The sequence below is a fragment of the Aricia agestis genome, chromosome 6 (assembly GCF_905147365.1).
Source record: "Aricia agestis chromosome 6, ilAriAges1.1, whole genome shotgun sequence".
In the NCBI taxonomy this organism is placed as follows: Eukaryota; Metazoa; Arthropoda; class Insecta; order Lepidoptera; family Lycaenidae; genus Aricia; species Aricia agestis.
The window spans coordinates 20,514,240-20,539,913 of NC_056411.1; the positions used below are offsets into that span (position 1 = coordinate 20,514,240).

General features: G+C 42.7%; 1 protein-coding gene across 1 annotated transcript in view; it reads left to right on the top strand.

Annotated features, from left to right (window-relative positions):
• The window catches only part of LOC121728259 (LIM domain kinase 1), a 32,438-nt gene extending 7,143 nt beyond the window's left edge, over window positions 1-25,295 (top strand). The window contains exons 2-11 of the mRNA XM_042116400.1: window positions 2,442-2,565; window positions 2,919-3,176; window positions 3,463-3,576; window positions 11,683-11,955; window positions 12,171-12,792; window positions 12,900-12,998; window positions 22,150-22,304; window positions 23,145-23,343; window positions 23,967-24,167; window positions 24,621-25,295. Coding sequence (XP_041972334.1) covers window positions 2,442-2,565; window positions 2,919-3,176; window positions 3,463-3,576; window positions 11,683-11,955; window positions 12,171-12,792; window positions 12,900-12,998; window positions 22,150-22,304; window positions 23,145-23,343; window positions 23,967-24,167; window positions 24,621-25,295 — 2,720 coding nt within the window. The remainder of the gene's footprint in view (window positions 1-2,441; window positions 2,566-2,918; window positions 3,177-3,462; window positions 3,577-11,682; window positions 11,956-12,170; window positions 12,793-12,899; window positions 12,999-22,149; window positions 22,305-23,144; window positions 23,344-23,966; window positions 24,168-24,620) is intronic.
• Window positions 25,296-25,674: the final 379 nt, after the last annotated feature.

The following is a 25,674-nucleotide window of genomic DNA, read 5'->3' on the forward strand; positions in this document are numbered from 1 at the left end:
CGCCACCATCTATTTAATCGTGTTTTGAGATTATGTTTTCCAGATTAGTCCTAAATCAAAAATTAGCACTTCGTTTTATTTCCATTAAATTGTCTAAGCTTATTGTTATCGAAATTATATTATTGTATTTTATTTCTAACACAAACGCAGGCCTTTTTAATATACATTACTGTTGGCTTGTTGTATTATTATTATTATTTAGTAGTTCGCGTGTGAACGCGTTCTTACGGAGATGTAAATCTCGTTTTGTTTCAAATGGATTTCATAATCTTCTTTTAATTTAATCACGGTTAATAAATCTAAGTTTATGTCACGTCATGCGATGATTTTACATTATTTTATCATTTTGGAGTCCAGTTACGTTATTTTATCAACAAAAAAGCAAGAAACGATACATAAACTACCCAAACGCATCTATCAAAACATATCTTGACATTTTTTACGTCTATGATTTTCGATTTGCCATGACACTACACTGACAGGACTTTAACGGCTTTTATGAAGTTTAACCGTACAACTTTGGACGTTCTGAAGATAAAACTCGGATTTTCTGTGAACGTTATGTTGGTGAAATGCAATTTGGTGCTTTAAACGCGTTTATACGTTTAGAATCGTTTTAGTGTACACTAAGCGCGTTATCTATTTTTTAGGTGAAATCGCACCTAAATAAAATGAAATAACTTCTGCTCTTGTTTCTTAGGGTAATTCTTCGTTGTAATACATTAAGGGGAATTTCACCAATCACACTTAAAACTTCGTTTTATTAAACTAAGTTCTCATTGAACAATACAGACTTTATATTATGGCGACGTAAATTTCATTTGTTACAAATAGATTTTACATTCTTCTTTTAATCGCGATTAATGAATATTAGTTTACGTCACGTCACGCGATGATTTTTATACGTTTTTATCATCTTGGAGCCTTGCCACGTTGTTTTATAAACAAAATAGCGAGAAACGATAAATAAGTTTGGTTAGCTTATTTATCGTTTATCTGTGAAAACTGTCATCTTAACAATTTTTAACACTACACTTACAGGACTTAAATGTGTTTTATGAAGTTAAAACTCGAACGCCCAGTTCAGAAGATAAAAATCGGATTTGGTGTGAACGAGTTTAGTTTATGTTGGTGAAATGCAATTGAGCGTTATTTAAAACGTGTTTATACGTTTAGAACCGGTTTAGTGTGCACTAAGCGCGTTTAATTTCTTTGGTGAAATCGCACCTACTTGGGTATAAAAACGGAATATAGTACAAAAAAGTTTCTAGGGAAGATATTCTAATCCAAGATCAATAATATTTATTTTAAGAAATGTCGCAAAAAGTAAAAAATTCAATGTGGTACTTTAGTTTAAAAAGTTGTAATTTATGTTAAAAATCAATAAAATTCAATAAATAATCACAATTTTAAATCAGTTTCGGTCGGACACTAATATTAGGAGACAAGTGACCGTTCACCGTGTCATTTATTTCTATATAACTCAATATAATATTATTTAAGTATATTAAATATTATTAAAGTCTGTGCTGGGATGATACAACGCACATAATATAGACTTGGCAGGAACATTGTGTTGTGCAGTGGGCGCAATCTGTATATTGCCACCCCAGGGGAGACGGCCGGCCGTTCACCCCGCACCCCCCGCACCCCCCGCACAGGCGCACACCCCCGCACCCCCTGCCCTGCACCACCACCAGATGACCTCTTGACACGACTGTCCTCTCCAACTCGATACAAGACTTATGAGCTATGAGTAAGCACTTAACACAAATCTAGCATTCGGAATGAAAATGTGTTAAAATTGCGTAATGTGCGAGGTTTATCGAACTACGTTTTCTAACTAATTGTATTTTACTTAGTAACGCCTCTAGGCGTGGTATACCATATACCTAAAACGTTCATCAGTGCAGAGGTTCATCCTACTCGGTAGGTGTAATCAAAGCATACGGTACGTGTGTTACAGCCTACAGGGCTCGCTCTCACTTCAGACACAACTGACAACAGTCTCAACTCTCAAGACAGATTGTTGCTATACAAAACACAAAGATGCACACGGTCACACCCGCTAACAAATGTTTCGCATTGAAATAAAACTGTCGTGTCTCTAGTGACCACTCACTTTTGAAGGTATCACTTAGTTATACTCGTAGCTTATAAGTAATGACTTCAGTGTCTTCAGTTATCACTTACTAGATGACGCCCGCAACTCCGTTGCGCTAAAATTCATTGATCGTGGCGGAACCGTACATTTTTTCGGGATAAAAAGTATCTTATATCCATTCTCGGGTCTCAAAATATCCCCTTACCAAATTTCATCAAAATCGGTTCAGCGGTTTGGGCGTGAAGAGGTAACAGACAGACAGACACACTTTCGCATTTATAATACATATTAATAGTATATGGATGAGTTACGTAGTGTAATTTGTATGGTGTTTCAGAGAGCGCGCGCTGCGCCGCCTGCCTCAACAAGCTCGGGGATGGCGCGGGCGACGGGGAGGGGGAGGGGGAGGGGACGGACCGCGTCGAGGCGCTCGGCCAGCTCTGGCACCGCGACTGCTTCAGGTACCGTACTCGATACCCGATCGGCGATGACGTCATCGACACAGTGAGCTGACGTCATCCGTCCGCCGTGACAACTGACATCCTACATCGACGGTTTCGTAACGCACCCATTCCAATACTGTCATCGTGATAAGCGAGCACAGGAATCAAGTTACATACCTCCTTAATAATAAAAATATTGACGCAGCTGGTCCGCTGCCTTTCCCTTTCGTGTGACGTTTGTGCCAGACAAGGACGAGCTACTACTGCTACTACCGGTTGCGGTATATACTTGTTTGTGACATTGTGACGCTATAATATATTTACACAGTGAGTATCGGGGTAAGAGTGTGTGGTGTGTGGTGTGGTCGCAGATGTAGCGGGTGCGACTGCGCGCTGGGCTCGTGGTACACGGCCCGCGGGGAGCTGCCGCTGTGCCGCGCGTGCTGGGCGGAGTCGGGGGGCGGCGCGGGGGGCGGGGCGTGCGGCCGGTGCGGCGCCGCCGTGTCCGGCCCCGTACTGGCCGCCGGCGAGCTGCGCTACCACCCCGAGTGCTTCGCCTGCCACGCCTGCGGTGCCTACCTCGAGGACACGGAGCCCTACGCGCTGATCGAGCGCTCTAGGCTCTACTGGTAAGCATACTGATGTATATCATAATTTTGTAACGTATTTGAAATACGGTATTTCTAAAACAATTTTGCGTTAAAACTACTTTTCTTGGGTTATCATTTTTGTGTGATGAGAATCGTATGCATAGTGGGCATGTATGTTATTGCTGTGATCCACAGAGTCTAAAAGTTAAAACCATGAACTTAAATACGATGTCTAGCAAGTAGCAACGTGCTCCTTTAATAATTTGAGCATGAGAAGCAGTCAACATTTCAACTTCATGTAACATCTATCGTGTGTGTGTTGCAGCGGCGCGTGCGACAGCGCGCGGGCGGGGCCGGACGCGCACGCCATCCGCGTGGTGCGCACGCCCGCCGACGTGCGTCTCGCCGCGCTGCCGGCCGGCGACGTCATATTCACACAGTGAGTATAATACGAGTACTCGTCTCCCTATCTCTTTAACATTATCAATGCAAAGCTCTTCATATTAGCGCCGTTAATATATTTGAAATACTTTTGTCGCTTTGGGATAGTAAAAGTCTACCGCTAAAGTTTTTTTGAAAACTAGTAACTAGTAAGTAGCTTATAAAATCAGATCTGTCGAGTGTCGTGTATATAAATTATAAAATAATACATAGTACATACATATTATACAGCTTGTCGTCATACAAGGAAAGTAATGATTATTATACAAAGTTCATCTCATTAGCTCTCCTCCCCGGGCTGTGGACGTGATTAGACGTGTAATTTGTGCAAGTTTTTGTAATTTTAAAACAATTTTTAATTAAAATATTTACTTCAGAAATTTAGTGAAGTACTAGGCGCACATAAAGTCCATGAGGTGTATAAAAGCGTGTACGAAAAGGACAGCAATAGGAGCCCACCATAATTCTGCGAGCTGCTGCGGTCTGTTTACACTGTAAACGTCACATTAACGTGCGTATACGTCACTTACCTTGTTTGCTGTAATTCACAAGCGGTAGCGTTTTCGTAAACGTAACACAATGCCACTGGAACGCTCCCCGCCTTTAAATAAATCATTGAGCCTGTCTGAGTCTGACATCAATAATTTGGCATCGACTTCTACGTCCATGTACTTATCGGAGTTTGGCCATGTCACTCAAAGAGACAACAAACGACGTCGAATTTCTGGCGAAAGTACACAAATTGAAACTGCAGATTTCCGAGCAATTATCCGAGAAGAATTGCGAGACATGATGACTGCTATACAACTGCAACAAAATGCCCGTCTAGATATAATTGAACAACATGTCGCTGAAATTAAAGCCCAGAATGACACTACTCTGAAAACTAATCTTGATATTGAAAAATCTATCGAATTCGTGAATACGAAACTAGATGACCTGCAATCCACAATCCAGAACTTAGAAACCCAGCGTAAGAAAATTACTGAGAAAATTGCTAATATTGAAGATAAATGTGACACCTTGGAAAGGATTTCACGCAAGACCTGCATACAAATTAGGAATGTGCCAAAACAAACTGGTGAAACAAAGGAAAAGTTGTTTGACGCAGTTAAAAAACTTTCAATCTCGCTAGGGGTGGAAAGCACTACACTGCGCGATGTGTATCGCATGCCATCAAAATCAGACCGAATTAATACGATCATAGTGGCCGAATTTTTCTCCACCCTCGAGAAGGATAGAATTTTAATGGCAGCTAAGAATCACAAACTGAACTCCCTCAAGCTTAAAACGGAACAATTAAATTCATCGCACATGGGTTTCGAAGGATCAAAGGTGGAAATTTATCTCTCAGAACATCTAACCCCGACCGCATCTCGGCTATACTTCCTCGCGAGAGAGTTTCGCAAAGACATGAATTATGATTATTGTTGGACATCAAACGGTCTTGTATATCTACGTAAGAAGCAAGGTGATCCATATGTTTTAGTAAAAAGCGAGGCCCAGCTTCAGCAATTAAAAAACAAATGACTGATAGTGCGTGTAACTAGATATCCGATGGCTATGTGTGTTATAATCAAAACTTTTGTGAGAACTGCCATAGGCGGTGTTCTAAGTGTTAAATATTGTATAGCATTAAGTAGATTTTATTGCATTAGTGTACAAATTATTACCCATCATTATTATTACAGCTTGCCTACCTTCATACACTTGTACAATTTCAGACATACACATAAATTCCAAAAAGAGCTTCAGACACAGTTTTTAAGAATTATTCAGTACACCATGCCTGAAACGCTTAATTTTCATGCTGACTATCTAACTTCATTTAAATTGAAATATAATGGATAATATTCAACTGCAAAATGATATAGACAGCTCCTCTAAAATTCCATGTAAATTAATTAATAATCCTAAAAATCTTAAACACGAAATTGAAAATTTTAAAATCGGTAAAGAACTTAAATTAAACATCATCTCTTTTAATATCAGAAGCGCCAATAAAAATTTAGACAACTTCCTTATATTTCTTACTAGATTAGATATAGATATAGATGTGATCGTCCTATCAGAATGCTGGTGTAATGAGGATTCAGTTCCCCCTGTAATTGATGGATACGCTATGTCTTATACTCAGCGTAGTTTTAATCAAAATGATGGTGTTATCATGTACATTCGCAATACCATAAATGCCTCGGTACGAGAAGTGGAACTAGACGAAGCCAATGGTTTAATGGCGAGTATAAGTAATACAACTATAATTGGAGTATACCGCCCCTATGGCTTTAAACATTTAAACGTTTTTCTAGATTCCCTGGACAAACTTTTAACCTCCACCAAAACACAAAATGTAATACTTACTGGTGACATTAATATTGACACTATTGACACTACAAATAGTAATAGCAGGGATTACTTAGAGATTATAGGCTCCCACGGTTTATACAAAGCCATTGAATACCCGACTCACGGGCGCACTTGCCTAGACCACTTCATGTGTAAACTAGTTCTAGATGCTCAATGCTACGTAATCGAAGCGGACATTACAGATCACTTTCCAATCGTACTGAGCATTTCACACCCTGACAAAGTGACAACAGCAAAATTAAAGTCTGCTACTAGAACCAAAATAGACTTTAATGCGCTAAAAAATGCTATTGATGAAAAAGAGTGGAATCCTTTTCTAGCACTGGATGACCCAAATATTGCAGCAAAAATACTCACTGAAACTCTTCAAGATCTCGTGATACGATATACTTCCTCAACCACCTTTAGTAAAAGAAAGATACCCCTAAAGCCCTGGATTACTCCAAGCATCATTAAGTGCCTTAAAATTAGAGATAAGATGCATAAAATATCCAAAAAGTATCCAGACAACGAACATCTAAAACAACAATATTTGAACTACCGCAATGTATGTAATCTGACTGTAAAAAACTTAAAAATAAACTATTATAGAGACAAATTTAATAAAAATACAAAAAATTTAAAACGCACCTGGGAAACTGTAAAAGAATTATGTAATTTAAAAAACACACGAACAACTGCTTCCTCCCTGCTAAAACTTGCACCATCTCCAACTGAATCACTTGATGTTGTTAACAATTTACTACAAAAGTGGTTTGAGGAAAATTTACTTACAATTAACACAGATAAAACAAATTATATAATCTTTAAATCAAAAAATAAGCAGATTGAGGAATATCAGCCACTCAATATTAATGGCAGAGAAATAAAGAGAGTTAGTTCTGAAAAGTATTTAGGTATAGTACTCGATGAAAAGGTGTCATGGAAACCACACCTAGATAAAATTGCTTCAAAATTAATATCATTATTAGGATGCATTAAAAGTATGGCAGGTAGTCTACCATATAACATTAGGTATTTAATTTATAATTCTTTAGTAAAATCGCAGCTAAATTATCTGATTGAGGTGTGGGGATCTGCACATAAAACAATAATTAGTAAAATACAAATAGCACAAAATAAAATAATTAAAACATTATTTAAATTCGATTATAGAACATCATCTAACATAATATATAAAAAAACTAAATTACTAAATATATCTGACCTATATAAATTAAATACATGCATTTTCATTTATAAAATATTAAATAATAATACTCGATCACAAATAGCATTTAAAAGAAATATAGATATTAACAAGCGTAATCTTAGAAGAGCAAATAACTTATATGTTGAAAGCGTTAAATCTGATCTTGGAAAGCGAACTATACTTTTTGAAGGCGCTAAAATATATAATTCACTGCCACAAAATATCAAAGACTGTAAAAGTTTAAAAAACTTTAAGTCTTTGTTAATTAATCATTTAATAGGGTCTAAATAACTAATTTTCTATTTCTAAACAAACACACACACACACACCACATACACACATACGTACGTACTCACTGACAATAATATGAGACACAGACACGCACTTCTTATGATGTTAAAAAACTCACACATTACTGTAATATAATAAAACATGTATTAAAATAAGCATTATGAAATGTAAATATTGTCAAAAGAAAATATTTTAAATCTTACCTTTTCATTCTAACAAGTAACATAATGTTATTATTTATTGTAATGTTGCTATACTGAATATCTATTATATTATATTTGGTAAAACAAAAAAATGTGGGTAGTCTTCTATCAGTCTTATTATGTGTAATCTTTGTGTTGTAATTTAAATGAACTCGCTGCACATGTAAATTGTTAATTAGTTGTAAGTCACAAAATGTATTTCTCGTAAGCGATTTTGTAATCTTTTGAGAAATAAAGAATCTTTAAACCTAAACCTAACAATTATTTCACATCTATTGGTGGAAAACTAGCTTCTGACATCTTAACAAAAACTAGATCAAATGAATCCGATTTACTAAATAAGGGATCCCCATCACTGAACGTTAATTCTATGTCATTAACCCCCACAGATTTCAGGGAAATAGATAAGATAATTCTTAATCTAAAAAGTAATAGTGCTCCTGGAATAGACACTATATCTACCACAGTCCTAAGGAATTCACATAAAATTCTATCCAGCCTGATTTCCCATCTCTGCAACCTGAGCTTTATTAATGGTACATTTCCTGATATATTTAAAAAAGCTGTCGTAATCCCAGTGTACAAGGGTGGCGGTATTGATTCTGTGTCAAACTATAGGCCTATATCATTACTTAGTACTATCAGTAAAATCATAGAAAAAACATTTAATACAAGGCTCATAAAATTCTTAGAAACTAAAAAACTGTTAGCAAGTTCTCAATTTGGCTTTCGATCGGGCAAATGTACTGAGGATGCAGTCTCAAAGTTCTCAGAAATAGTTACACAATCTCTTGATAGAGGCCAAAGATGTGTAGCTATATTTTTGGACCTCAAAAAAGCGTTCGACACAGTTTCGATACCGCTACTGTTGGCAAAGCTGGAGAAGATGGGTATACGTGGGTTGCCGTTGGAATGGCTCCGAGACTATTTATCATTGAGAAGTCAAATTGTAAGAGTGGAGAAAGTCTATAGTTCCGATGCTAAAATAACCTATGGAATACCTCAGGGTAGCACCCTCGGGCCTACTCTTTTCTTGGTTTACGTGAACGAGTTATGCAAACTTAATATGGTCAGTGGTAATATACTCGCATTTGCGGATGATACTGTCTTAATATTTAAAGGATCATCATGGTCAGATGTTGAAAAATATGCAGAGGAAGGCCTCAGAACAGTAATAAAATGGCTAGATCAAAACTTACTAACTATTAATATACCTAAAACAAAATATATTTGCTTCAGGATTACTGCTGCTTCGAATCCACCAACAAATTTCAAAATTAAAGCCCACTCCTCCGTCTGTATTTCGGAACGTGACTGTGATTGTGCTACCGTATTGCAAACAGACAGTCATAAATACCTAGGCATTATAATAGACAAACACCTAAATTGGCGTCCACATATTACGGCATTGAGCAAGCGTCTACGTAAGCTTTTACCTATATTCAGGAATCTTCGTGACGCTGCTGAGTTCTCTCTTATAAAAAACGTCTATTATGCCCTTTGCCAATCACTTCTGACATATTGTGTTACCGTTTGGGGTGGGGCCGCTGCCAGTCATCTTTTGGAGCTAGAACGAGCCCAACGAGCAATTATTAAGGTTATGACTAATAAGCCCAGAAAATATTCTACAGAATTACTCTATCGTGAGACCCAACTTCTGACTGTGCGGCAATTATTTATACAGAACGCAGTGGTACGACACCATAAATATGTAGACCTCACACAATTACCCCTACATAAAAGACGCATTAGGACTCCGACCATTACAATTAACACAATGTTTGCAAGACGTCAATTAACTTATATGGGCCCCTATCTATATAGATATTTCAACGATCACTATGAAATCCTAAAATTGAATAAATCTCGCCTTAAATTGTTAATAAAACAATCTCTTTTGTTGCTTAATTATTTACAAACTGAAAATATATTATCAAAATTAACGTAGGCAAATTTGGATAAAAACCATTGTTACACTTACACTAATTCTTACATCACTAATCTAGCAACACTGTATCCGGTATAGGCCGGCAACGCTTCTGCAGTTCTCCTGATGTTGCGAGTGTCCATGAACAACGGTATTTGCTTTCCATCAGGTGACCCGTTTGCTCGTTTGCCCCTCTATTTCATAATAATAATTTAAAAAAAAAAAAAACATTTCAACCATCACTAATTTAGTTTTAAGGAAAAAGTAAAAACATGTTAATATATCACAAAATATACTTACACTACTTATTATAATATACCTATTACATGTATAAAATCATCCACTACTTATTATTACTATATTTTGACCTGAAGCGTGGAGCTTGTAACTTGGACCACACGCAAAATCTTGATAAACAACAGCTGTCGAGGCAAATGTCTACTAACTAACTTGTACTTACCCTCACATTTTTTAATATTTTTATATTTCATTAGTCGTCTTACATTTTACGTGTAATTATTTAATATTATGTTAAGTAAATTTTTACCAAGTGTATTACTTTTGAAATATTGTGTCCATGTATGGGGTGGAGGGTTGATAGTCTGAGACACAGGAACTCCTAGTTCAGGCATCAACCCGCCTAAACGCTTACTGTAAAACTGTTACAAATAGTGTATTTGCTACTTTAAGGTGAGAAATAAATGATATTATTATTATTATTATTATTATTATCCTGTCGCAAATGTTAAAATTATAAAGTGTTTTAATGTTAAAATTAAATAGTACTGCGGGGCTAAAATGGTCACATTTAGCAATTCCTCTCAATCAATTCAGCAAATGAATTGTCAAAACTGTCAAACTGACAAATGTCAAATCACTACAAAAATACAGAAATGAATTGTAAGCAGAGTTGGATTTTGCGATTTTATAAAAATGAATCATATTATGATTCATATCATGAATTTTCAAAGCGACCATTTTAGCCCTGCTGTAAATGATCCGCTCGCGCTAGTGTACATATTGTGTGTGCGGTGCGCAGCGCGGCGTGGCGCGGCAAGGTGTGTCGCGCGGCGCGGGCGCTGCTGCGCGCGGCGCTGGCGTCGTGCCTGCGCCTGCCCTGCCCCACCCTCTCCCGTTCTAGGTACACTGTGCGTGCGCAGTGCGCTGCTATAATATACTCCACTCATTTGGCTTTTGTTTGTCGATTGTTTTGTATTATTTTTTTTGCAACGTTTTGTGTTCAATTTTACAGCACGTTTTGTAAAAAAATTGCTGCACTGCACTGAAATAAAAATCATATGACACTTAAATATACACTAGCTATTTGACAGAGCTTTGCTCGGTAATTGATAAAACACGAATAAAATTGCATTTTCTAAAAATGATTCCTAGCTAGATCGATTTATCGCCCCCGAAACCCCCTAATATAAAATACCCTCTTATACACGTGTCGGCGACAGTCGACGGCAGACGACGGCACGTGTCGGCTGCAGACGACGGCAGCCGTCGACAGCTTATTACGCTTGCCGCCGACACGTGCCGTTCGTCTGTAAGAAGCCTTAAGAAGCGCTTACACGGGCAATAATTGCTCGGCGACACGAATGGAGTGATCTGGAGCAATATCGAGCTATTTATTTCATATCGCTCAATGTCATATCGCTCAAATATTCGATGACCACGTCACTCAATATTGTATTGCGCAATATAAAATATTGCTGCTTGTTGCCACAAACTGCTTGATGTAGTCGTGACGTCAAAGTTGACGAGAATTTACTGGAGTTGAGCAATTTTAGTTGCCCGTAGGCCGTATAGGTACACCATTACTCGATAGACAAAGACAAGTAAAATAAAAATGAGAAATTAAATAAGTCAAGTAAATAGACAACATATTACTAGGTAGTTATCGTATGTAGAGCACGCTCGTTTTTTTTTTATTTCATAATTATTAATTTCCTCATTGTGTCATTGTGAATCATGTTTTTGTATGTGTACCAATTACCTCTACTGTGGTCTGTGGCGCTGTTCGTTTCCTGAATGCCTCGGTGCTTTTTTTGTATCGCTGTAGTTGTGCCACTATCTTGTCGTGGGGAACCTGTACTCTGTGTTGACGATCTGTGTGCGCAGGGTGCCGGAGGGTTGCGGCGTTGTAGCGGGTGACGCGCTGCTTGAGGTGGAGGGGGTGGGGACGCGCGGGGTGGGGCTGGGGGAGCTTCAGCGCGCCGTCGCCCGCGCCGCGCGCCTCACCGTGGAGCACCGCCCCGCTGCGCCAGCCCCGCCCCCCGCTCCCGCCGCGCCCCGCCCCCGCCGCGCGCCCCGCCGCGCCCCGCCCTGCCGAGCCTCGCCCGCCTCGCCCGCCCCCGGACAGCGCTGCCGAAGCATGTCTAAGCTGCTCGACGAGTGAGTTACGACTGAATGACCTCAGAAGGTTACAAAACGAAATTAAATATGCAATGTCCTGCAATAACATAAAATACAATAGAACATAAGAATAAGACTTTCTAAGTGATGAAGCTATAAATTTGTAGTACACTCTTAATTTTCACCGTTAAGTCCCTATTTTATTCAGAAATTCGGGCAAACTCTGATCTCGTCATCTGCATTACTGTTCGCAGCTCGTCGGCGTCGGAGAAGGAGCGGGAGCGGGAGGAGGAGGAGGGCGGGCTGGGGCGGTGCGCGTCGTTGCGGGCGGACGATGGTGCGCGCGTGTTCCGTGCCGCAGACCTCGTGCAGGGCGAGCTGCTCGGCGCGGGCTTCTTCGGCCGCGCGTACAAGGTGACGCACCGCGACACGCGCGAGGTGATGGTGCTCAAGCAGCTGCACCGCGCCGACGAGCGCGCGCAGCGGGACTTCCTGCGCGAGGTGGGCGTGCTGCGCTCGCTGCGCCACCCCAACGTGCTGCGGTTCGCGGGCGTGCTGTACCGCGCCGGCCGCCTGCACCTAGTCACCGAGTACGTGGCGGGCGGCACGCTGCGCGCGCTGCTGGCGGGCGAGCGGCCGCTGGGCTGGGCGGCGCGGGCGCGGCTGGCGCGCGACGTGGCGGCGGGCGTGGCCTACCTGCACCGGCGCGCCGTCATCCACCGCGACCTCAACTCGCACAACTGCCTGGTGCGCGAGCGCGGCCCGCACCTGTCCGTCGTGGTGGCGGACTTCGGCCTGGCGCGCGTCGTGCGCCGCGCCGGCGGCCAGCCCGCGCCCGGCGCCAGCTACGCCTCGCTGCGCCGCAAGCGGTACACGGTGCGTAACGATAAATTGTCACTTAAAAAACATAAAAATTTATGAAAACATATGTATATTGTATCCGTGCACGTGTGTGCGACGCCGTAATGCGGGTGTGTGCGCAGGTGGTGGGCAACCCGTACTGGATGGCGCCGGAGATGATGAACGGCAACGTGTACGACGAGAAGGTCGACGTGTTCTCCTTCGGCATCGTGCTGTGCGAGGTACACACACACACATAGATACTCGCCATAAACCGCCTTGACGGTCTTATCAATCATGTCACAAATATCATCCAACACAAAATACCCAAAAACTCTTTAATACTCTTTGCCGATGATTTCAATCTACCTAACTTAATATAATAATAACGCAACAGATCTCAAATTCTCTGGTCCCAGCAAGCAGCTCCAATAACCTAGTAAATACGTTCTCGGATGCGTTGCCTCTAAGTAACTTGTATAATGTCAACTCAATTTATAACGATAAAGGTCGCATACTGGATTTATTATTAACAGACTCTACTAAAAGTTTTGACGTATTCAAGTCCGTCCGCTGGTTATTGAAGATGTTTATCGCCCTGCCTTAAATATAACTTTGAAACTTCATTCCCAAAAACCACCACCACCATATACAATAAATAAATGTCTTCATTTTATAACTTCTCAAAAGCTAACTATAAAAAAATAAGGGACGAATTGGAAGCGACTGACTGGGATACACATTTCAACACGCATCAAACTGTCGATGAAACCATCGATGCGTTTTATAGCGTACTCGATCAAATAATAATACAGAATACCCCAAAAACTCATAATGACAGTTGCATATATCCCTTCTGGTTTAGTAGGAATTTGATAAACACGCTAAAAAACAAGAGCAACTTGCATAAAAAGTTTAAAAAGTTCTCTAACCCCAGGGATTTTATTGTCTATGATATGTTACGCCAGAGATCTAGGTTAATGTTGCATAAATGCCCCAACAAATTTAAAAATAGTTCAAAATCATTAATTAAAGAGAATTCGTCATATTTTTGGTCATTTATTAAATCAATTATAGTTTGCGCGTTTTATGATGATATGCGTGACACATTATAATTGACAATAGTAGGGAAGTTACCTAACAAATATTAATCGATAATTTAAAAATATCGAATCACTTCGTAAAGGAATTGCAATCGAAATTATCGATTTCGTACTGACATTTCAGTGGTGCCGGCGATTTAAGATGGCCGCCCTTTTTTTATCGATTTGATTTCGATTCAACAGAGTCGATCTCTATTGACATAAGTTCCGTTTTATGCATCTGAAATTTTTCAAATGTTTTCGTAACAATCATTTTTCAGTTAATATTTATAATTTTATATTAATAAGCATTTAGCAACTTTTCGTTTTTATTCATTTACAATTATAGAAAACATTTGTTTTTGCAGATGGAATATAATTTATTAAATTTTGATTTTTTTTGTTTTCTTGTAAAAAAAACCCGTAGCAAGGAATATGAAAACTGTCACCCATATCATCTTAAAACGCACAAACTATAGATCCAATATGAACGAAATGCTAGATGAAATGTGTTTCAACGATAAATCTGCTCAAGGTTCTCAGGACACCAGCAATTTTTTTTCGGACTATTTTCAGTCAGTGTATTCTAAAAAACTACTTTGAATGAAAAAACAACTGACTATCCACAATCATTAGCATCATGCTACATCCCAAAATCGGAAATTCTTAAGCTGGCTTCTCACGGCGTGTGATATCGCAAGCCGCGCCGCGCCGAGCCAGCTATTACGAGCGAGCCCGAGCTACTGGCAGAGTAGACAGAATGATAGAGTATGCCGACTTAGAAGTTCTAAGTCGTCATACTCTCTGTCTACTCAGTTAGAACTGATGTTGAAATTTTTAAATTTGACGTATTATGACGAAAATCGTCGCTAGGGTTGTTAACTTGTTACCTACGAATTTAAAAATATGACATATTCGCTGGACGTGTTCCTCTTTGGTCGATTGTTGTTTGTGTTTTGGCACATGCGATTAAAATTGTCAGAATCCAATTTTGAGAACTTTATTTTTAATATTTAAAAATTTATTATATCAGCCAGCGCGAGGCATATTCCGTTCATAATCCTAGTGAAACCCGACGAATTTGACAGATATTGAAATCTGTCCGTCTCTTTGCAGTCGAACTACTGGTCGTTATGTCTATTGTACCACAGGCGAGCACGAGCCACCCCTTCACACGGCGCGTTATATCACAAGCCGCGCCACGCTGACAAACATTCAAGTAAAATTAAACTCTATTAACACGATAAAAGATATCATTTTGCTCTAAGTCACTACGTTAAATGAGTAAATTTTAATGAAATGCAACTTTATTCACTAGACAACTAGGTTGCATTTCAATCTACGCTACTAATTTTATTATATTAAGTTTAATTCCTTTATTTTGATAACAGATGCCGCTGCTTGGCGGCTATATCGCGCTATAGCTAGCACGAAGATATATTTTGTTATAGGTATAAGGTGATTAACTAGTATGAAACAATTTCCATTCACACTCACTCTTGCATAGCTAGCACAAGCACCTAGACAAACGAAAGAAACTAAATTTTGACAGTTTTACCGGAAAAACATTGGAGTAAAAGTTTCTTTCGTATCTCGATATCTTTCGCTTTTGAAAATCTATATGTCAAGCATGACGATCCGCTTTTGACATTTAGTTTCTTGATTCTGTTTTTATTTTTATTATGGCACTTGGCTATAAAACCAAGGCCAGTGTCGAATAAATAGCAACCCTTTCTATAGCCGGAATTATAGTTTTGATCTACAAACTACGAATAATAAAGTTCCTTAGTTTTTATTATTCGTATTTCGTAGATCAAAACTATAATTCCGGCTATAGACAAGGTTGCTACACGTCGATTTTTTTAATTTGCCGCCATTTACTCGACACTGGCCATGGTTTTATAGCCGAGGTGCCATAATTAAAAAAAAAGAACCAAGAAACTAAATGTCAAAAAATAATAATTGCCGTTGCTTTAATGGTTGCTATGGAAAGAGTTTCTTGTCTTTGTCCACTGAAACTCAAGTCGATGGGTGGTGCCATGCTCGGGAATAAGATATGTAGACATGGGAAAGAAACTGCCATTACTTTCTTCCGAAGAATCGACTGGGAAACCCCGTGCTAGCTACGTTGGTGTTGAAGAATTATCATGCCAGAGCGATTTTAGTTCCAGGGTAGCCGTACAGACGGATTTCGTGATGTTTTGCTCGAAGTGAGCTCGAAGAGAAGCGTCATTATTCCACCAGTACGAGTGGAAAGTGGAAACATAATAATCATTATTATTGTGAATTATAAAAGTAGTATAGCATCACGGGGAACTGGGAAGGTTTTGAGCAATTATTATTGTTCGGAATCGTACATCATGCAAGCTTTCGTCATCATTCCACGCGAAAAACATACCATCATCAATCCTCATCACCTTGGTGAGTGGCAGTCTTCCACCGTGCATTTTTTGCGTAACATCCTGCCATGCACTGTAAAACTCAGGAATGAACTGCCACTAGTATTTGAGGACCAATACACGCCATAGGAATTTAGTCCTAGCCCCCAGGGTATCCCACCCTGGGACTTAAATCCCTCTGGCGTGATAATACATCTACAACACCAAGAATGAGTATAATGCCCGTTGCAGACGATGCGCAGTAGCTTGCGCAAGTACTAATACTAAGCATATATTTTCATCGTGTGAACGCATTTTGCTTAGTGAAAGTGCGATACGTTTGAACGCTGGCGCAAGTACCTGCGCAAGTACTCGCGCAAGCTACTGTGCATCGTCTGCAACGGGCATAAGTGAAAAGAGTTTCTTATTAGTTAATCGCCTATATAATAAAAATCTTCGTGCTAGCTATAGCGCGATGTAGCCGCCAAGCAGCGGCATCTGTTATCAAATAAATGAATAACACTTAATTTAATAAAATTAGCGGCATAAATTGAAATGCAACCTAGTTGCCTAGTGAATAAAGTTGCATTTCATTAAAATTTACTCATTTAACGTAGTGACTTAGAGCAAAATGATATCTTTTATCGTGTTAATAGAGTTTAATTTTACTTGAATGTTTGTCAGCGTGGCGCGGCTTGTGATATCACGCGCCGTGAGAAGGGGTGGCTCATGCTCGCCTGTTTGCTCAAGCCGCGCCTTTGAAGTTACCGACTTTAATCGGATCGGGACGCGCCTGCACGAGCTGCGCCGCGCCACCCCTTTACACGGCGCGTGGCCCGAGCGGGCGCGGCGCGGCTCGTGGTAGCACGCGCCGTGAGAACGCAACCACGCCACCACTTCCTTAGGGCGCGTGGCTCGAGCTGGCGCGTGATATTAAACGCGCCTGCTCGAGCCAGCCCGAGCCACCCCTTCACACGGCGCGTGGCTCGAGCGGGCGCGGCGCGGCTTGCGATAATACGCGCCGAGAGAAGGCACCATTACATACCTCAAAACAATAAATGTAAACAAAGTTCCCGGTCCGGATGGCATACCTCCGATATTCCTTGAACAATGCTCAGAGCAGCTCGCCGAACCACTTTATCGTATTTACAACAAATCCATTTCCACCGGAGTGTTTCCTGCAAAATGGAAGCTCGCACACGTTACACCAATTTACAAAAATGGAGATCTAAGTGATGTAACTAATTATAGACCGGTTTCTATATTATCAGCGTTGGGAAAAGTCTGAGAAATTGGTCCAGGCCCAGATTTATTTTCAATTTAAGTCCCTATTTGATACAAACCAGCATGGCTTTCTGCTTGGAAGGTCAACTACCTCAAACCTTCTCGATTACGTTACAACGATTTATGAATCTATGGAAGACAAAGCAGAAGTACATGCCATCTACACCGATTTCTCAAAGGCTTTTGACTTGATTGATCACGGAATCGTCTTACAAAAGCTAGCTCATGCCGGGATTTGTAGTAGCTTACTCAGATGGTGCGAGTCTTACCTCATGAACAGATCGCAGCTATTAAAAATCATGGGCTATAATTCTGATATTAAAGTAGTGCCTTGCGGCGTTCCCCAGGGCTCACACCTAGGGCATCTTATCTTTCTGTTCTACGTAAACGACTTGTGTTCTGTTATTGCATCCGGATACCAAATGTTCGCAGATGATCTCAAAGTATATAGAAAAATCAACGACCACCGAGATAACAGCCTTCTTCAACATGGTGTAAATGCAATAAAACATTGGTGTTCTGCTAACGGAATGTTGTTAAACTCATCAACTTTGATGAGTTTAACAACATTCCGTGTAAATACGTGTAAATTTAATGTGAAAGCACTTGCTTTCACATTAAATTTAAACGTTCTCATCCCAGACGACGAGCCCTCCTTGGATGATGAACACCAACGCGACATTAGGAGTAGAATGTTAGACCCCATTCATACACCGGTCTCAGATTTACCAACTTCGGAGGAGTTTATTAAAATAGTAAACCTTTTACCTATAAAAAAATCTGCGGGTGAGGATAAAATATCGAATATTATGATAAAGCAAGCATGTTTAGCGGCCAATTCATCGATTCAATATGTTTACAACAGATGTATCGCAGAAGGTATATTTCCAAAAATTTGGCGTTCCGGTTGCATAAAATTAATACCTAAAGCGGGAAACAAACCTCCTGACGACCCAAAATCTTACCGTCCGATAACGTTACTGCCTTGCTTAGGTAAATTACTAGAACGTCTCATCGTACCTCGCCTGCTTCCTGGTGGCCCTAAATTTCATAGCCATCAGTTCGGTTTCACCGCCGGGAAATCGACTGTTGACGCGGCGTTAGAAGTAAGAAAAATAGTTAACTTGTCGGAAACTAAATATGTGGTCGCCATTTCATTAGATATTTCCGGGGCCTTCGACCATGCTTGGTGGCCGATGGTGCTATTAAAACTAAAAAATCGAGGGTGTTACTGTAATATTTATTCCATAATACATTCTTACTTTACTAACGGTCAAACTAAGCTTCGTCTAGGACATTGTACACACGCCAAAGATTTAACTTGCGGCTGCCCTCAAGGATCGGTAATTTCGCCTAAATTATGGAACATCGGATTCGACGATTTGTTAAGTCTTCCACTTCCACCGCTTTGTATACTAGTTGGTTACGCCGATGACGGGTTTCTTATCGTTCAAGCAAACTCGCGTTCCGAAATTGAGTCTAAAGCCAACAGTAGTCTTAATTTAATATCTGACTGGGGTAAGCGTAATCGTCTGAAATTCGCCGCGCAAAAAACTTACCAAATTCTTTTAAAAGGATCCCTTATATCTTCCCCTAGCATCAAACTTGACAATATTAACGTTAAACGCAAACAGTCACTCTGTTATCTTGGTTTTTACTTAGAAAATAAATTTACATTTTTAGAACATATAATTCAAACCGGTGAGAAAGCGAAACGCAACTTTTACTCCTTTACCAAAATATCTACGTCGACATGGGGCCTCTCATTCAAAACCTTAAAATTAATTTACACTGCTACTTACCTTGGCAGCATTTGCTACGGGACCCCCGTGTGGGCCGACAGAGCAACTATCGGCGCGGCTCGTCGCAAGTTGCTACAAAGCCAACGTCTTGCTCTTATATTCTTGTGCAAAGCTTACAGAACCACAAGCACCGAAGCCTTGCCCGTGCTAGCCGGAGTTTTACCCGTTGACCTTGAGATTCAGCGTCGTGCGACAATGTACTATCATAATAAAAACATTGACAACCCGTTTTTTTTAAGCGCTCGGGATAAAATAAAAATAGCAAGATTGTTTGAACCTTTAGAAAACTCTTTGCAAAGCCTAATCTCCGAATGGCAGACGCGATGGGACTGTTCCACCAAAGGGCGACATCTTTATAATTTTTTCCCTAATATTCGTGAACGGCTATCCAAACATTGGATGGATATTGATCACTGCGTTTCTCAATTCCTGACCGGTCATGGAAATTTTAAGGCCAAACTCTACGGATTTAATCTAGTAGCATCACCCATGTGCGAGTGCTCGACCGAAGGCAACATGTTTGAACAAACAGCTCATCATGTTCTCTGGGAGTGCAGTCTCTGGCAGGACGAAAGAACTACAATGCTAAACAACCTACTCTGTACATCTGGTGTCGCATACTACGGTGATCTCGTGGACAGCGCTAGGAACTTCCGTGCCTTCAAGCGTTTTTGTCACAATTACTACTGGCAACAGTCTAACACAATAAATTAATTTAGCTCTAGCGTAGTAGTCACTATTATTATTAACGTTTATTCCCGTGGTGCTTCCCCCTTCCAGTTCTTTGACTTTCGGTCACTGCAACCTTGTGCTGTCTCCCGCTTTATATGGGGAGGGAATCTGGAATTCTTCCTACTCCTCCTATTTTCTTCTGATTAATTTCGTTGCGGGTCCCAAGACAGCTTTAGCATGTCCCTCGGGCTCCCTGAGATCATATCAAAGGGTTTTCGTGGTTGGATACCGCTGTCAATCCTGGCGACACAGGAGATACAGTGGTGGGAATGTGTGGTGGGCCAAAGCCCGTTTTAAAAATTAAATTTACACGTAAACGAGATCCTATAGCTGCCACTTATTATATATCGAACGACCCGATTGCAGAGATCTCGACCATTCGGGATCTGGGTGTAATGCTGGACAGCAAGTTAGATTTTCGGGATCACATTGATGCTATAATTAAAAAAGGAACATGTCTGGCTGGATTCGTAATCCGTCAAACCAAATTATTTAATTATTGTGAGATTCCGATTATTCTTTACAACTGCTACTTTAGAGCGATTCTCGAGTATTGCTGTCAAATTTGGTGCCCATCTTATGCAGTACACATTGCTCGAATCGAAAAACTTCAGAAACTGTTTTTGTACCACATTTCTTTTACACATAACCTTTGTCAAAAATTACCTTCTTACGAGTCCCGGCTACAATATTTCAAACTTACAACATTAGAAAATAGACGACTAATTGCTGATATACTCTACTTATCCAAACTAGTCAATGGTAAGCTAGATGCCCCTTCCCTTACGAACAAATTGCAATTTGCTGTCCCACGACCAGGTAGTCGTCTGCATAATATGAAAACTTTTAGTTAGTCCTTATCTCGGACCAACTAGTGTCAGCACTCACCACTGTACCGTATGTGTTCAGCTTATAACAGAGTCAGCAATGATATAGATATATTTAGCGCATCACTTCGTTGTTTAAAGTTACATCTATTGCAGAATGGGTAATGTTATTATAATTATGAATATATTTTTTGTTTAAAGCAATGATAGCGATGTACTATCGACAGAGTTCTTGATCGACTAGGCACTTGGTGCAGGTCGACAGGAACTCTATCGGTATTGTGGCCAATTCTATTTTAGTATTATATTTTATATTAGCATGCTGTGTTCACATCAAGAAGGTCTTACACAATTGTTATCTTATCTTATATCTTTAAACGAGCAATTCTTGTATATATATATATATATATATATATATATATATATATATATATATATATATATATATGTCGAAGGGTCAGAATTTAGATCAGAACCTTCAGATCACTAATCACTCAACACTTCACAGTACACTTGACACAAAGCGACTTGTCTGGTCGACGACTGGAGCGAAAGTGAGAGGCACTCCGCCCCACTTCATGACCGGTTACGACATATATTATATAATTCGAATCTCGGCATCGGCTCCAACGATTTTCATGAAATTTATATAGTTTCGGGGGCGATAAATCGATCTAGCTAGGAATCATTTTCAGAAAATGTCTTTTTATTCGTGTTTTATCGATAATCGATAAACTGAAAAATATGACTCTTCCTGACATCTATTGGCGAATAATAATACTATTATGAGAGCAACTAATTGTTTTAACGACCAGCAGATGGCGTTATTAAGTAACACGAAGTCATTATGAGTGTTTGCTATACCTACCGAGCAAAGCTCGGTCATCCAGGTACTATTATATAGTATAAGCAAATATTTTGTTAAATTTTAAGTGATGGAGACAACACTAGCCTAAACTTTTGTGAACCTTTAATTAAAAAAAGGCTCGTGAATTCTCTTTAGGAATTCGGTGGTGACCACATCACTCCATCTTTGGAGATCCTTGGCAGTACCCTCTGTACTAAAAATATATTTAGCCCGGGCGGCGGGCGCGCACTAGCGGCCAGGCCGCAGCGGCCAGGTCGCGGCGGCCATCGAAAGTATTGTGTGGCCGCTGGCCGCCATGCGGCCAGGTACACGTGGTCTATTGCGGTTTCATACTAAGGTATCTCTCCCTCGGTGGCCGTTGCGACCTGGCCGCTAGTGCGCGCCCGGGCTAAATGTATTACAATCGGTGGTCGTGTTCAGATAATCGGTCGCGTGTCGGCGGACCCGGACGTGCTGCCGCGGCGCGCGGACTTCGGCCTGCACGAGGCGGCCTTCGTCGACAAGTTCTGTCGCGACTGCCCCGAGCCGCTCTACCGCGCCGCCTTCCTCGCCTGCGACCTCGACCCCGACGCCAGGTACGGTGCTGCCGCGACTGCCCCGAGCCGCTCCACCGCGCCGCCTTCCTCGCCTGCGACCTCGACCCCGACGCCAGGTACGGTGCTGCCGCGACTGCCCCGAGCCGCTCCACCGCGCCGCCTTCCTCGCCTGCGATCTCGACCCCGACGCCAGGTACGGTGCTGCCGCGACTGCCCCGAGCCGCTCCACCGCGCCGCCTTCCTCGCCTGCGACCTCGACCCCGACGCCAGGTACGGTGCTGCCGCGACTGCCCCGAGCCGCTCCACCGCGCCGCCTTCCTCGCCTGCGACCTCGACCCCGACGCCAGGTACGGTGCTGCCGCGACTGCCCCGAGCCGCTCCACCGCGCCGCCTTCCTCGCCTGCGACCTCGACCCCGACGCCAGGTACGGTGCTGCCGCGACTGCCCCGAGCCGCTCCACCGCGCCGCCTTCCTCGCCTGCGATCTCGACCCCGACGCCAGGTACGGTGCTGCCGCGACTGCCCCGAGCCGCTCCACCGTGCCGCCTTCCTCGCCTGCGACCTCGACCCCGACGCCAGGTACGGTGCTGCCGCGACTGCCCCGAGCCGCTCCACCGCCCCGCCTTTCTCGCCTGCGACCTCGACCCCGACGCCAGGTACGGTGCTGCCGCGACTGCCCCGATCCGCTCCACCGCGCCGCCTTCCTCGCCTGCGACCTGACCCGACGACAGGTAATCTTAAAAATGAATCGCCGTGCCTTTCCCATAAATTTTTGCCGAGCGATCGTCGATTCGTGCATGGAATAGACTCGACTTGACTATTTAAGTACACAAGTTTTGGTAAGTTCATAATAATATAAATTATAATGTAACATTTGCAGGCCGCCGGTCTCGGTGCTGGAGGAGTGGCTGGAGCGGCTGGTGTCGCAGCTGACGACGGGCGCCCCCGACACCTTGCTGGCGGACGTGCTGCGGTACCGCGGCCCCGCCTCCGCCCCCGCCGCCGCCCTCGCCGTGGCCGACTCCGCCCCCGCCGACGCCGCCGATGCCGACGTCGCCGACGCACAGAGGACGGAAAAGGTGCGTAAAGCCCAGATAAAAGTGTGCCGGGGGATAAAATAAAATATATTCTAATCAAAGATAAAATGAGAGGACATGTCCAAAACCCAAAATCGATAGAAATGAGATGTGAACCGATGGATTGATACAAAAAAGATATAACTGTTTTTTTTTTTCACTTTTAAAAATTAAAGGTTTAAAGAATTTATTCTCATTAAAGATACAATATACACTTACATGAGAACAAGACATTAACAGTACTTATTTATATCATCAGTACAGTTCGAACTTACAATATTACTAAGTACAAAAGTTTATGCAATAAACAGATAAAACACATTTCATTGTTAAAGTTAAATACTGAGGAAAGGATACAAAGATAGCAGTACAAAATACTTATTTTAACTGTGTTCAATGACATGCTTAGAGTTAGACAGCTAGTGCTTAAAAGTATTAAAAGAATTTATATTTTTAATGGTCGGGTAAACTATTATATAACTGTGCTCCTTCAAAAGTGATGCTTTTTTTGGCATAGTTAGTACGGATTTTGGGTAAAACTAATAAATTAGGGCGTCTTATACTTCGAATATAAAAAAATAGTTTATTAAAAATGTAAATAAATAAATTAAATTTTCACTTTACAGCCCACCGTGCGCGTGGACGGTGTGTGTGCGGGGGCCGGGGCGGGGGGCGGCGCGCGGCTGTTCGCGCTCGGCAAGTGCGTGTCGGCAAGCGCGCTGGCCCCGCCCGCCTCCGCCGCGCCCGCGCCGCGCTCGCGCTCCCAGCACGCCCTCACGCCCGCATACATACTCAGCGAGGACGGCCCGCGCATCAACATCACCAAGGTGACTCATTATTACTATGTGGTGTAACAACGCATACGATTCACCAGAATCCTTCGTGGTCCAATGGTTAGAGCGTAGCTCTTGACTCGGCGGTCGTGGGTTTGATTCCCGCGTTGAAAACATGCTATTTCCAAGTTTGGCTAGGACTGCAGCCTGATAGCCCGATTGTCTGACAACTGACAAGTAAGATAATTCATGCGTCGGATGGGTATATAAAAAGTCGGTTTTGCGCCTGATCTCTCCAGTCGTGTCGGTCGTCCGTCCCACTGGGTTATGAGCGTGAAGGAATAAAGAGTGTACTGCGCACACACTTGGGCACTATAAAAGTTACTCCTGCGTAACAGGCCTAATTTCAATGAAATTGGTCATCGAAAAATTAAAATTGTCGGGCGGTATTTTACATTAAACGAAAAACATTAAGTTCGAGTACGACCCCGAATCACATCTGCGCAGGTGGAGGACGTGTCGGAGTGGCTGGAGCCGCAGCCCGCGCCGCGCGCCGACGACGTGCTGCGCGGCCGCACGCTGCCCGCCTTCTGCCGGAACCAATCCGAGGACGGGCTCACCTGCCGCGCCCGTGACCCGCCGCTCGCCCCCGCCCCGCCCTCCGACACCGACTCTGGCGACGAGTCGCTCGCCGACGAGGCCGACCCCCCGGTCGTCGCGGAGGTCGCCCCCGGGCCGGCGGAGAGGCCGGGCTTCCTCGCGAAGACGCTGCTGGGCCCCGCGCTCGGCCGGCTGCTCCGCCCCAGCCGCGAGGCCAGCTCGGAGCCCGAGCGGCGCGCCCGCAGCCAGTTCTTCGTGCAGAGCCCCCCGAGCCTGCGCGCGGCGCACCGCGTGCGGCCCGCCGACCGGCCGCTGACGCCGCCGCTGCGTCGCGCCGCCCCCGCCGCCCCTGCCCCCGAGCGCGCCTCGTGCCGCGAGCGCCGCTACGACCCACAGCGGGCGCGCGCGCGACCCGGCGCCGTCGAGCGGCGGCGCGCCCGCGTCGAGGGTGACAGGAAGCACGAGCCGGACAAGAAGCGGGACGTCTCCATCGGACGCGGCAACTACGTCAACCTCGCGAACCTGGCCAAGGACGCCGCCGAGCGCCCCGCCCCTCCCGCGGCCCCCGTGCCGGCGCAGTGAGTCACGTGACGCGTGCCGCACGGTGACCGCCTGCTCGTCTTGCCACGTACGGGTCGACACGGGATGTCACCGTACAGCTAGTGTAGCTGTCACGCGCGATAGACGTTGAACGTAATAATTTTCTCGATGTGATGACTTACGAAAATGTGATGTTGAGTTTGCATTCCAAATACGAGTAACATAACAGTACAGTGTCAGTGTGGTATTAGAATGAGTGACTCGTTCTGGCCGCCGAGTGCCGTGCTCGCTGCTCTGTCGTGACACTAATTCGAGTGTAGGGCGATACGAAGCCCTCTAAAATTATTTTCTACCTGAAGACCTTTCACTATACAGTTCACATTATATTATGTACTAGATATTGCTTCTCAGATTTATTGTG